The 14,978-nt window shown below is 42.4% G+C and overlaps 1 protein-coding gene across 5 annotated transcripts in view; it reads left to right on the top strand.

Annotated features, from left to right (window-relative positions):
* Positions 1–14,978, top strand: part of CEP128 (centrosomal protein 128) — a 300,038-nt gene that overhangs the window by 273,636 nt on the left and 11,424 nt on the right. For all 5 annotated transcript variants that reach the window (XM_061611884.1, XM_061611883.1, XM_061611887.1 and 2 more), the window contains one exon: positions 1,942–2,044. In XM_061611884.1, coding sequence (XP_061467868.1) covers positions 1,942–2,044 — 103 coding nt within the window. The remainder of the gene's footprint in view (positions 1–1,941; positions 2,045–14,978) is intronic.

The following is a 14,978-nucleotide window of genomic DNA, read 5'->3' as shown; positions in this document are numbered from 1 at the left end:
TTTCATTTTGAGAAATACTTTTTTTCCCTTCATGGTTTGTCTATACATTTATAAAAGGTTCATTTTTAAAACACTTGCTGGTAGGGTGGACACTCCAGCTTTCCCCTCCATCCCATGATAATCAGAGATGGGCAAACTTAGCCTAAAAGGCAATGTGGCTGCTTGGCTGTTTAAGATGAAGAGTTGAGAAATGCTCCACCCACCCACCCTGCTGAAAGTCCTAGGATGTGCAGAGTTGTCTACCATTTGCAGCCCAAGATCAATTTTTGGCAATTTGGGCTGCCTAGAAGCCCTTGTAAAAAGCAGCCAGCCCTGCACAGTCCAAGAGCAAGGAGCCTCTGGGCAGTTCAAAAAGATGGGCACTGACAGTGCTGGCAGGAGCCACAATCTCAGGCTGCAAAATGCAGGAGCACACCAGAAGAGCCCCAGTGTGTGGAGGGGTCTCCAGGACTGCTTTGCACTCTGAGACCATGGGTGCTGTCAAAACTTATGACCTCAGGCTGCAAAATGCAGCTGCAGGCCAGAAGTCTTCTGTTGGGCTGCCTTTTGCTCCCTGAGATCACAGGTGCTGATAGTACTAGGACTGCCCAAGGGCTGTATCCAGTGCTGCTGTTCCACTCATTCAGCAGACATCCACTTGTACAGTGGAACTTCTCTTCCCCTCCTCTCCAGCCCCCTCCCCACTTTCGGGAACTCTCTGAAGCAAATTTTGGTGGTGTACAGGGAGAGGAGAAGAATGGGAAGTCCCCTTGTGTGAGTAGAATTCTGCACAGCATTGGCTACAACCCCAAGATCCAAGGCTGCAACGCAGCCCAGGAGACTAGTAATACTGCCATTTCTCACAATCTTTTGCAGCCCAAGAGTGTACGTGCTACCAACACTCTCAGTACATGAGGAGAAGGCAACTCCCACTAGGAGTCTCCTAGGCAGCAATTAGTGGAAGATTTTGGCATTGCCATCACTGTCAGCATCCCTGAACTTGGTCTGCAAGAACCTGGGCCACACAGGCTGGCTGCCTTTTGCAGTCAGGGATCCTGGATGCTTACAAATTCTATAATGTCTATCTACAAGGGATAGAGGTGGTTAAAGCCCCAGTATGAGTAGTGCCAAATTTGAAGGGCCTTGCCCAGTCAACATATGGCACAATCAAGTGTAAATCATACCTAGGTTCTATACCTTCTCTCTCTTTATGATATCCATGATGGCTAGATCTGTACTGGATATTTAGAACCCAATCTCATTTTTGTTTAGAGAATAATGAGCACAATGAGCCACTGCCCTGCTTTTGCCCCTATGGTCCTTTTCACTCATTTGTTTCCAAACAGAATAAAGTGATCCAGAGGTTAGGCTTGCTTTTATTGGCTTGCTTGAAATAGTACAGAAAATAACTTTTTATTGCTAACCCCTCTCTTGATCTCCTTATTTGCCTCAAGACTAGAAATGAGCTCCCCCCCTTCTGTTGTTTTCAAAACCACTCTTCCTTTTGTGTTTCATTATGTGTGTCTGTGTGCTTTCAAGGGTTCCCTCATTCACCACTTGTTGTTTTGCATGTTTAAGAACTGTGTGTGGGAACAAGAGAGAGATACCCATTTATTCCTCTTTTTCTAGTAAAAATGTGTAGACGTTGCCATACCAAATACAGAAGGTAACCTCTCCCAGAATTTTATGTGTCGACAATGACACAGAATCTGGGAGGAAATCAGATTTAATGCTAACTACTAGATTGACATTCTAAACAGTGAAACCAGATTTTATCAGTTTAAAAGAATTCTGCCATATTATACGTCGCCTAGAGTGGCTATTTGCCAGATAGGCGACAAACAAATTAAATATTATTATTATTATATTATTATAATCCTGGCTTTAGGCTGCTTTTAATCTTAAAGATAATAGGAAATGCATCAAAATCAGCTCTGTAATAGGAGGAATTTCATCTCACAGGATAAGAAAAACGTTGCTGACATTTCATCTATACAGAATGCATCTTCCAGTTGGAGAGCCAACACCAGCTTTATGTCCAGCTCCTTGCTTTCCAATTCAGGATGTAAGTATAGATCATCCATAGGAAATCTCCATAAGACTTTTCAGATGACCTTTTTTGGTTGGAATGACACAGAGATCTTCTCACTCCCACACCTCCATTATTGGGAAAAAATGGAGAATTCCTTTTCATGCACTGAATTTCTTAGTTTAATTGGTAAATATTTTCCAGAAAATATTCTTTATTTTAGTGTGGAGGCTTCCAGAAATGAAAGTGTGTAGACACCTGCCAAGAATAATTAAAAAGGAAGGGGGCAGCTGAATGGGTGTCCTTTTTTGTTTGTTATTTGCTGGTTATCTCAACACAACACAGTCTCTTTGCTTGGGTATCCCCCATGAGGCTGCACTTCACGTAATGAATATGTTTTCTGCCATCACCACCTTGAGTTTATTTTCATGTAAGCAAAATAGCTAGTGCACATGCATAAGAGAATTTAAGACAGTGGTAACCTTGCTGGCAATCTTGACCGAAGTCCTCCTTAAAGATTATCGGCACCAAAAATTTGATTCATCCCAAATTTTATTCTTGATAACTTTTTTCTTGATAAACAATAGTACCAAAACAACAATGTTGTTCTTGTGTGGGTTTATAACAAAAAATACTTTTATCATCTTATATTTTGTTTAATTGTATTTTGTTTTCATTGTGTCTTATATGTTTTGTGATTTTATTATTATGATGTATGTATTTTATCCTATTCTGTTTACTGCCCTGAGAGCTACTTGCTATGGGCAGTATATAAATGCAACAAAATAAATAAATAAATAACAAGCTACATTGCACAAAGCAGTGAATGCATATTAATATCTACAGCAGCCCCTCTCAGTCGCTACGTTTGTGCAATGAAAGGATTCAATGCTGAATCCACATAGCACCCTTTACTCATAATTGCATCTCTGATCTTTCCACTGGTCCCCAGAGTGCCATGCAGTGTCTCACCCCTTAAGCGAGAAACATGAGACAAAAGAAGTAGAGACCAGTGGCACAGGCCAATGTGACTGGAAGTGTGTACTGAGCTTTATTTAAGCATTATGTAGTGCTGAGCATCAATCTTCCTTCCCAACCAAGTTCTAGCAGCATATTATTAGCCAGTCACCATTTTGCATGCAAAGCATGGGCTCTACCACTGACCTATGCCTACCACTAAGCTATGGGTTCATTGTTGCTCATGGTGTAGTGAAGTTTTAACATACAGGCTTTGACTAAAACCCTGGACAAACTCAGCAGATTAATTCTGAGTCAACTAGAAGATCTCCTACCCTTTGAACAGTATTGTGCACCTGAAAAATAACCACAGATTTTATTCCTGAAACAATGATTAAAAATAATAACTGCTAACTATACCTCCTCTTATAATTTGGATGGAGGATCATAATTAGTCAACAGAGGTGGAATCTTTCACAAACACAAGACTACTCAATTCTGTGTGCCCCATCATTTCCAAAGTAACATTTCTTTTCTCTCTTGATATGAAAACTATTATTGTCCTGTGTAAAAAAACTGACACCCAGGTCCTTGCAACTACACAATCCTTTATCTCTGCCTGAGTTAAGATCACTATTTTAGTATTAATCCTTAAGCCAACACTGCTCTGCAGCTTCTGTATAAGGTTATTCGGTGGTATTTTCAAAATACTGGTTCACCCACAGAATTTAATGAATAGCTAATAGCTTCTTTTCACTTATAACATCCTCAGCTAATGCAAATTATTGTCATCTTGACCTTTTTCTCTACCTGACCTTCCACAACATATACTGTTTATAGAAAATACCCCTATTTACCAAATTTCCTCACCTGTTGACAGTACAGAAAAAAATTTCATGGTCTTCCTGTCTTTTGTAATTAAAAGACCCAGTCCCTTGGAACAATTATTTAGGGATCCAGTAGATAAAAGAGACAGTCTGAAGTCTGGTAGCTCAGTGATGTAGGTATAATTATCTTTATTCACACCCTCATATTTAATCTGTATACAGACTCCATCACTGTCTATACTAGTCCTTTCTTCTGGAATTAGTTCAGAATAAGCTAAGCCATTTCCCCAAAAAGAAAAAAGGGAAATATCACAGCTTATTTGGAGCTCATTTTGAGTCAGTTTGAGTCTAATAGGATCTTGTTGCACATCAGATCAGGAGACTGACAGGTGCCAATCCATCCCCCATGAACCTCCATATTCCCTCACTAACTTCACCCAGAACCCCCTTATCCCACCTCTGTCCATCTGCTTTGCTGCTGCTGCTGCTGCTATTGCTTCACCAGTAGCAATAGGAGATCTCTCTGCCCCCCTCCTCTCACACCTAGCACCTGGTGCTTAGAACTGGGTAGCCATTTACCTGTGGGGTGCCTTAAGGTTCTATCTTGTCCCCTCTGGCCCTTCAGGGGGTATCGAAAGCCCATCTAAGGCATGTAAATACTTTTTAACATGCACATGGAACTCCTGGGAGAAGTCATCCAGCAGTTTGAGCTGCAGTGTCACCACTATGCAGATGACATGCAGCTGTACCTCTCAGATCCATCTTCTAATCCCAGGAAAGCACTGGAAGTTCTGAACAGATGTCTAGAAACAGTTTTAGGATGAATGAAGGTGAACAAGCTGAAGCTAAATCTTGAGACTGAAGTCCATTGGGTGGGGAAATACTCTAATATAAATGGAGGTGTGCTACCTGTCTTACGATGGTGTTACACTCCCCCTGAAGGGTCATGTATGCATTCTGTGGGTGCTACTTGATTCAGTTCTCTGAGTGGAGGCACAAGTGATGTCAGTGGCCAAGAGTGCCTTTTACTAACTTTATTATGTATCAGAATACTCACAGTTAAATTTACCAATATGGCTAGGCAACACACTCTGGTCAGTTTTTAAATAAGCCAGTTTTTAAACCTTGGATTATGAAGCTGACTTGTTTAGAAACTGACTAGAGTTTGTTTTAAGCTACATTGCCTGGTAACAGGTTTCCCAGCCATGCAGGAGGAGGGAAAGGGAAAATTTGTGAGCCTAAAGCTCATAGCAGCTCCTTCCTATTCATGCACGTAATATTAAACAGTGGTTTACATTTACATGTGAACTAGACCACAGGGTGCATTTGTACCTAACACTAAAAGTTGATTTAGAATTATGAAGTAGAGTCACAGCAAGCTTCAGGCTAGCATGACACATACATCCCTCCTCTGGGACAAACACAGTTTAACATTACATCCAAACCATAAACTGTGATTAACTATAATTAAGATTAAACATAATTTGTCTGGAGTCAGACATCAAGACATGCTGCGGTTAATCTAAAAAACTCCCAAAAGCTTCCAAACATCTCCACAGCCAAAGGAGAAGGGGGAGCATGCAAGCCCAAGACTTCTTGTGGCTCATTCTTGTAATGCCTAAATAATAATAATATGTGTGAATGCATCCATTGCGGCAAACTGGTTTACTGCTAAATCAGGATTCAAAGTCCTGGTCCAGAACATGCACAAGAGTAAGTGGCCCATGAGCTTGACACTCCTCCAGGCTTGTTCCTGTAATGCCAAACCATAGTTCAGTGTTGCATATGAACACAGCCTTTAACTTATGACTATTTTATCTCCTGATGTATTAAAAAGTAGAACATTATCAGTGGAACCCATGTAGTGTAGTCATCTAGGGTCTCACGGGATTTTAGACCCCTTATTTTGGGGGGAGGCAGGTCCCAGCAGGGTCCCTATGATTCCAGCTTCCCACAAGCCAATCGGAGTGAAAGGAGCTGAGTCAGCCACTGAGACAACTCTTCTCAGTAGGTGACACACTCTCCTTTCATTCTGATTGGCTCCTAGGGGTGTCTGTTGTTGTGGGAGAAGGCATTTACAAGGATCTCATTCTCAACCCAGCAGCAAAAAAGGGGGGAGGGGAAGAAGTGTGGTTTTGTTTCAACCCAAAGCCAGGTGTAGGGAGGATGAGGGAAAGAGAGAAAAAATATGTTCAAGGGTAGGAGAGAAAGTGTGTGGGTGATGGTATTTCAGCTTTTAATACTCTGTGTGTGTGTGTGTGTGTGTGTGTGTGTGTGTGTGTGTGTGTGTGTGTGTGTGTGTGTTGTACGTGGTAAGGTGAAATGCAAATGAATATGCTGAAGAATGTATGTGTGATGCAGCCAACACCAGAGGTTAGGATCAGGAATTTCCATGCTTACGTTCCTTCCTAAAACTCCTAAGTTCTGCCAAAATGCAGTTACTCTGAGTCGTAGTATGGCAGCCAAGAAGGAGAAAACAGAAAAGGATGTTCCTTGTCTTACACCATAATAATAATATTTATTTATTTATTTAAGCCATTTCTATACCACTTTGTTGTTATGTGCCTTTAAGTCGATTACGACTTATGGCGACCCTATGAATCAGTGACCTCCAATAGCATCTGTCATGAACTATCCTGTTCAGATCTTGTAAGTTCAGGTCTGTGGCTTCCTTTATGGAATAAATCCATCTCTTGTTTGGCTTTCCTCCTTTTCTACTCCCTTCTGTTTTTCCCAGCATTATTGTCTTTTCTAGAGAATCATGTCTTCTCATTATGTGTCCAAAGTATGATAACCTCAGTTTCATCATTTTAGCTTCTAGTGACAGTTCTGGTTTAATTTGTTCTAACACCCAATAATTTGTCTTTTTCACAGTCCATAGTATACGCAAAACTCTCCTCCAACACCACATTTCAAATGCGTTGTTCTCTTATCCGCTTTTTTCACTATCCAACTTTCACATCCATACATAGAGATCAGGAATACCATGGTCTGAATGATTCTGACTTTAGTGTTCAGTGATACATCTTTAAATTTGAGGACCTTTTCTAGTTCTCTCACAGCTGCCCAACCCAGTCCTAGCCTTCTTCTGATTTCTTGACTATTGTCTCCATTTTAGTTAATGACTGTGCCGAGGTATTGATAATCCTTGACAAGTTCAATGTCCTCGTTGTCAAATTTAAAGTTACATAAATCTTCTGTTGTCATTACTTTAGTCTTCTTAGTCTTCTCCACGAGCTAGAGGGAGCCCCAGATAACAAAGCATCAAGGCGAGTTAAGCAGCAGAGCGAGTTCGGCAGCAGGGCGAGGAGGCCAGGGCCCCCCACTCTGCCCATCTGTTCCCTGACCTCAACTAAACCGCAGTCTCCAACCCATTAACGTAATAAACCTTAAACAAAACTATGCAGGTAAGAAGCCAGCAGGGGTGTGGGGGCTTTCCAGTGTTTTGCACCGCCTGCAGCATGTACGACTATCTGCCTGTTGGACAGAAGTCGTGGGTGTGCTCTCGGTGCAATGAGCTCCTGGCTCTCCGGGAACAACTTCATTTCCTTGAGGCCAAGGTGGCGGACCTGGAAAAGCTGAGAGAGGCAGAGAGGTGTGTGGAGGAGGCCTTCAGGGATGTTATAGCTGTGTCCCACTCCAACAATGATAGCTCTCCTGCTATCATGGACAACGATGGTCTCGGGGAAGGAGAGCATCCAGCTGAGGAAGAGGGAAACGATCCCTTAGAAGGGACCCATTCCTTGGGGGATGAGCAGCTATCCTCTCGTGCCGAGGATATATCTCCAGGGGCTGGAGGGATCCTTGTAGTGGGTGATTCGATCATTAGGAACATAGACAGTGGGGTGTGTGATGGGCGTGTAGACCGCAAGGTGTTTTGCCTGCCTGGTGCAAAGGTTGCGGATATCGCCCGTCGTTTAGATAGTTTGGTAGACAGTGCTGGGAAGGAGTCAGTGGTCGTGGTGCACGTTGGCACCAACGACATGGGGAAATGCAGCCGTGAGGTCCTGGAAGCAAAATTTAGGTTGCTAGGTAGGATGCTGAAAGCCAGGACCTCCAAGGTGGCTTTCTCTGAAATGCTACCGGTTCCACGCGCAGGACCAGCCAGACAGGCCCAGCTTCGCAGTCTCAATGCGTGGATGAGACGATGGTGTCGGGTGGAAGGGTTTGGATTTGTTAGGCACTGGGGAACTTTTTGGGACAAGCCGGGCCTGTACAAAAGGGACGGGCTCCACTTGAACCAGAATGGAACCAGACTGCTGGCACTTAAAATTAAAAAGGTGGCAGAGCAGCTTTTAAACTGACTGAGGGGGGAAACCCGACAGGAGCTGAGAAAGGTCCGGTTCGGAATAAACCTCCCCCCTGGGATAAAAACCAAAGAAATGATGAAATTTTAAAAGGGGTAGGCCTAGAAGTAGGCATTGTGAGAGCAGGGGCACAGGATATAAATTCAGAAGAGCAAAATTACCACAGGCCTAACCACAAGTGCCAAAGACACTTGAAGAGAGACACTGCTTACAAGTGCCTGTACGCTAATGCTAGGAGCCTGCGAACCAAGATGGGAGAACTGGAGTGCTTGGTCTTAGAGGAGAGCATTGATATAGTGAGCATAACGGAGACCTGGTGGAATGGAGAAAACCAGTGGGATACAGTTATCCCTGGATATAAACTATATCGGAAGGACAGGGAAGGACGTATTGGTGGCGGAGTCGCTCTATACGTGAAAGAAGGCATTGAATCCAGCAAGCTCGAAACCCCAAAAGAGGCAGACTCCTCCACAGAATCGTTGTGGGTGGTGATACCATGCCCCAGGAGGGACTTAATACTGGGAACGATCTATCGTCCCCCTGATCAAAATGCTCAGGGAGACCTGGAGATGAGATATGAAATTGAGGAAGCATCCAAACTAGGAAATGTGGTAGTAATGGGTGACTTCAACTACCCGGACATAGACTGGCTGCATATGTGTTCCAGTCATGACAAAGAAGCAAAGTTTCTAGATATTCTAAATGACTATTCCCTAGACCAGTTGGTCATGGAACCGACCAGAGGGACGGCAACCCTGGACTTAATCCTCAGTGGGGACCAGGACCTGGTGCAAGATGTAAGTGTTGTTGAACCGATTGGGAGCAGTGACCACAGTGCTATTAAATTAAACATACGTGTAACTGGCCAATTGCCAAGAAAATCCAACACGGTCACATTTGACTTCAAAAGAGGAAACTTCACAAAAATGAGGGGATTGGTAAAAAGAAAGCTGAAAAGCAAAGTCCAGAGGGTCACATCACTCGAAAATGCTTGGAAGTTGTTTAAAAACACTATATTAGAAGCTCAACTGGAGTGCATACCACAGACCAGAAAAGGTACCGCCAGGGCCAAGAAGATGCCAGCATGGTTAACGAGCAAAGTCAAGGAAGCTCTTAGAGGCAAAAAGTCTTCCTTCAAAAAATGGAAGTCTTGTCCAAATGAAGAAAATAAAAAAGAACACAAACTCTGGCAAAAGAAATGCAAGAAGACAATAAGGAATGCTAAAAAAGAATTTGAGGAGCACATTGCTAAGAACATAAAAACCAACAACAAAAAATTCTATAAATACATTCAAAGCAGGAGACCATCTAGGGAGACAATTGGACCCTTGGATGATAAGGGAGTCAAAGGTGTACTAAAGAACGATAAGGAGATTGCAGAGAAGCTAAATGAATTCTTTGCATCTGTCTTCACAGTGGAAGATATATTGGGCAGATCCCTGAACCTGAACTAACATTTGCAGGAAGGGATTCTGAGGAACTGAGACAAATAGTGGTAACGAGAGAGGAAGTTCTAAGCTTAATGGACAATATAAAAACTGACAAATCACCGGGCCCGGATGGCATCCACCCGAGAGTTCTCAAAGAACTCAAAGGTGAAATTGCTGATCTGCTAACTAAAATATGTAACTTGTCCCTTGGGTCCTCCTCCGTGCCTGAGGACTGGAAAGTGGCAAATGTAACGCCAATCTTCAAAAAGGGATCCAGAGGGGATCCCGGAAATTACAGGCCAGTTAGCTTAACTTCTGTCCCTGGAAAACTGGTAGAAAGTATGATTAAAGCTAGATTAACTAAGCACATAGAAGAACAAGCCTTGCTGAAGCAGAGCCAGCATGGCTTCTGCAAGGGAAAGTCCTGTCTCAGTAACCTATTAGAATTCTTTGAGAGTGTCAACAAGCATATAGATAGAGGTGATCCAGTGGACATAGTGTACTTAGACTTTCAAAAAGCATTTGACAAGGTACCTCACCAAAGGCTTCTGAGGAAGCTTAGCAGTCATGGAATAAGAGGAGAGGTCCTCTTGTGGATAAGAAATTGGTTAAGAAGCAGAAAGCAGAGAGTAGGAATAAACGGACAGTTCTCCCAATGGAGGGCTGTAGAAAGTGGAGTCCCTCAAGGATCGGTATTGGGACCTGTACTTTTCAACTTGTCCATTAATGACCTAGAATTAGGAGTGAGCAGTGAAGTGGCCAAGTTTGCTGACGACACTAAATTGTTCAGGGTTGTTAAAACAAAAGGGATTGCGAAGAGCTCCAAAAAGACCTCTCCAAACTGAGTGAATGGGCGGAAAAATGGCAAATGCAATTCAATATAAACAAGTGTAAAATTATGCATATTGGAGCAAAAAATCTGAATTTCACATATACGCTCATGGGGTCTGAACTGGCGGTGACCGACCAGGAGAGAGACCTCGGGGTTGTAGTGGACAGCACGATGAAAATGTTGACCCAGTGTGCGGCAGCTGTAAAAAAGGCAAATTCCATGCTAGGGATAATTAGGAAAGGTATTGAAAATAAAACAGCCGATATCATAATGCCATTGTATAAATCTATGGTGCGGCCGCATTTGGAATACTGTGTACAGTTCTGGTCGCCTCATCTCAAAAAGGATATTATAGAGTTGGAAAAGGTTCAGAAGAGGGCAACCAGAATGATCAAGGGGATGGAGCGACTCCCTTATGAGGAAAGGTTGCAGCATTTGGGGCTTTTTAGTTTAGAGAAAAGGCGGGTCAGAGGGAGACATGATAGAAGTGTATAAAATTATGCATGGCATTGAGAAAGTGGATAGAGAAAAGTTCTTCTCCCTCTCTCATAATACTAGAACTCGTGGACATTCAAAGAAGCTGAATGTTGGAAGATTCAGGACAGACAAAAGGAAGTACTTCTTTACTCAGCGCATAGTTAAACTATGGAATTTGCTCCCACAAGATGCAGTAATGGCCACCAGCTTGGACGGCTTTAAAAGAAGATTAGACAAATTCATGGAGGACAGGGCTATCAATGGCTACTAGCCATGATGGCTGTGCTCTGCCACCCTAGTCAGAGGCAGCATGCTTCTGAAAACCAGTTGCCGGAAGCCTCAGGAGGGGAGAGTGTTCTTGCACTCGGGTCCTGCTTGCGGGCTTCCCCCAGGCACCTGGTTGGCCACTGTGAGAACAGGATGCTGGACTAGATGGGCCACTGGCCTGATCCAGCAGGCTCTTCTTACGTTCTTATGTTCTTATGTTCTTTGATCTTCAGCTGTAGTCCTGCTTTTGTGCTCTTTAACTTTTATCAGCATTCGTTTCAGATCATTACTGGTTTCTGCTAGTAGTATGGTATTGTCTGCATATCTTAAATGATTGATATTTCTCCCTCCAATTTTCACACCTCCTTCATCTTGGTCCAATCCCTTTTTCCGTATGATATGTTCTGCATATAGATTAAACAAATAGGGTGATAAATACACCCCTGTCCCATACCCTTTTCTATTGGGAACCAATCGGTTTCTCCATATTCTGTACTTACAGTAGCCTCTTGTCCAGAGTATAGTTTGTGCATCAGGACAATCAGATGCTGTGGCAGCTCCATTTCTTTTAAAGCATGCCATAGTTTTTCATGATCTACACAATCAAAGGCTTTGCTGTAATCTATAAAGCACAGGGTGATTTTCTTCTGAAGTTCCTTGGTCTGTTCCATTATCCAATGTATGTTTGTGATATGATCTCTGGTGCCTCTTCCCTTTCTAAATCCAGCTTGAACATCTGGCACTTCTCTCTCCATATATGGTAAAAGACTTTTTTGTACGAATTTGAGCATTACTTTTTGCATGGGATATTAAGGCAATAGTTCGATAATTACTGCATTCCCTGGGATCCCCTTTCTTTGGAATTGGGATGTATATGCAATGCTTCCAGTCTGTGGGACATTGTTTAGTTTTCCATATTTGTTAACAGATTTTTGTCAAAATTTGGACTAGTCCCAGTAGCTTGTAGCTCTATTGATATGCCATCTGTTCCTGGTGATTTGTTTCTTCCAAGTATTTTGAGAGCAGCAATGCCATCAGGAGTCTAGACCAAGAGGCTAGACTCCTAGCAGGGGCACCCAAGGTGGAATGGTCAAAGCGGAGACGCCAAACTAAGATGCATCCAAACTGAGAGGAAGGCAATGGTAAACCACCTCAATACATCTTACTATGAAAACCCTATGAACAGAGTATCCAAAATGCAACATGAGATAGTGCTGAAAGATGAGACCCCCAAGTCAGAAGGCACTCATCGAGCTACTGAGGAAGAACAAAGGACAAGTATGAGTAGCGCTGTGACTAATGACGCAGCTGGGTCAAAGCCAAAAGGAAGCCCAGAGGCTGATGTGCACAGATGCAAAAGGAGAGTCCAGAGTTGTACAATTCACACAATAGGAACATGGAATGTGAGAAGCATAAACAAGGGAAAGTTAGAAATTGTCAAGCAAGAAATGGAACGTATCAACTTACAATATTTTTCGTGAGTGAATTAAAATGGCCAGGAATGGGACATTTTCAATCAGGCAACTATAAAATATTTTATGCAGGAAATGAGAAATTAAGAAGAAATGGGGTTGCTTTAATAGTGAGAAGTGATGTAGCAAAAGCAACATAACGCAAGGTCTGAGCGAGTGATATCAGTGAGATTAAATGGGAAACCTATTTACATAAACATCATCCAAGTCTACGCTCCAATGGCAAATGGAGAAGAAGAGGAATTGGAAAGATTTTATGCAGAAGTACAGGAAGAAATTGATCATACACCAAAACAAGATGTGCTGATAATCATGGGGGACTGGAATGCAAAAGTAGGGAACAGAGAAGAAGTAGGAATTGTGGGGAAATGGGGCTGAGGAGATAGAAGTGAAGCCAATAATTTGTTTCTTGCAAACACATTGTTTGAGCAACTGAGAAACGACTGTACACGTGGACATCACCAAATGGTCAATATAGGAATCAAATCGATTATATAATTGGAAAGAGAAGATGGAGAAGTTCCATACTTTCTGCGAAAACAAGACCAGGAGCAGACTGCGGTACAGATCATGAACTGGTAATATCAAAAATCAGAGTAAAGCTAAAGAAGAACAAAGCAATCATAATGCCAAAATACAGTTTAAACACATCCCAGAAGAATATAAAGATCATATAAGGAACAGATTTGAGGCTTTAAACTTAGTTGACGGAGAACCAGAAGAACTATGGAATGAAGTCAGAGACATTATCAGGTAAGAATGCAAAAAGACAATACCTCTAGTTAAAAAGAGAAGAAAGACCTCAATGGATGACTGAAGAAACTCTTAAAATGGTTAAAGAGAGAAGGAAAGCAAAAGGAGACAAACACGGTTAGAACCCTAAATGCAACAATACAGTGACTAGTACGTAGGGATAAAGGGAACTATTAGAATAGTTACTGTATAGAAATAGAAGAGAACAAAAACAACTCTAGAACAAGAGCCCTATTCCAAAAGATTAGAGAAATTAAAGAGAAATTTAAACCAAGAATAGGGATGTTGAATATTCAACAGGGGAACACACTGACTGACGAAGATGAAATAAAACGAAAATGGTGGCAATACACTGAAAAACTCTATGCCACTTAATATATATAAAAATCTCTAAGCGGTGTACAGAAGATAAAACAGCAAATATTATAAAAATATACAATAAAACCACAATGCAATACATAATACAAATTAATAAATAAATATTAAGACAATTGCCTTGCACTTCTCCACTCAACATCTCTGACCAAGGACTCCACCCATCCACCCTGGCTCTCACCGAGGGTTCAACACACACAAATGGCCCCCAGAGTCTCACAAGCTTCACAGGGGATCCCAAAAATGGCAAACAGAAGGATGTGGGGTCAGCTGGAGGGCTGGGCTGCCTCTGCGCTGGAAGGCGCCATCAGCAAGGACACCGTTCTTGCCAAGACAGCAAGAATGATAGTAATGATATAAAAAAAAGTGCCTGAATGGACTAAACCCCCTCTCTTTTTCTAACGTTCTGGATATGTGTAGAAAGAGGAAGGGGGTGACACAGGGAGACAGGAGAAGGGGGTGAAAAAATCACTTCCTACCTTCTAGAAGGTGGCAAAGTTCAGAAGGTTACCAATTCCTCTGCAAAATGAAGAGAAGAGGGCAGGGAAGTTCCATTGCACAAAGCCATTGAGCTAGTGGAACTGTTTAGTTGGATACTTCCTTAGTTCTCTCCCCCTGCTCATTTCATTCTTTAGTTCCCTCAGCTGTCCTGGCCAAACAGGCCACCTCCTTGGAGAGTAGGAATTCCTTCACTTAGGGAAAAAAACAGGGTTTGTCTTAACCCAGCAGCAAAAATGCTCCCAGAGAAAGGGATGGGAGCAGCCTGTGCACCCAGCAGTTTTTTAAAAGTTTGTGTTTTTCTTTATTGCTGTAGGGCTTTCTGAGTCAATTATGCAGGCCCAATGAGTGTCAACTGCAAGCAAGCCTTTATTGGTTCCTGCTTCAAAAAGCCAAGACAAGTTGCGGAGTGTGAGCATTCTGGAACTGCAGAACAGACAGTGTATCCTCCAGATAGCTTTCCCATCTATATAATCAAGCCACTTGGTAGCAGCAAGAGATAAACATGTAGACACTGAATTAAGTAATTCAAACAATATCTCTGACAGTGAGAAAGAACAGTGAAATGATGGTTGTGATAGAGAAGTAGAAAGCAACATTCAAACCTGGCCTGATTATTCTAGAATCTTAGAAGGTTGTATAATTTTAGGCAGTGGCGTGGTTGTGACTATCATGAAGGAACCCTGTACTTCTGAGTTTGCCACTCTGGTGGAACCTTTATCATCTTTGCCCCTGTGTGCATGTTGTGTTATGGCTGCCAGTATGGTCATAACAC

The sequence above is a fragment of the Rhineura floridana genome, chromosome 2 (assembly GCF_030035675.1).
Source record: "Rhineura floridana isolate rRhiFlo1 chromosome 2, rRhiFlo1.hap2, whole genome shotgun sequence".
In the NCBI taxonomy this organism is placed as follows: domain Eukaryota; kingdom Metazoa; phylum Chordata; class Lepidosauria; order Squamata; family Rhineuridae; genus Rhineura; species Rhineura floridana.
Note: the sequence above shows the minus strand (reverse complement) of the source record. Positions and strands in the feature narration are given on the sequence as shown.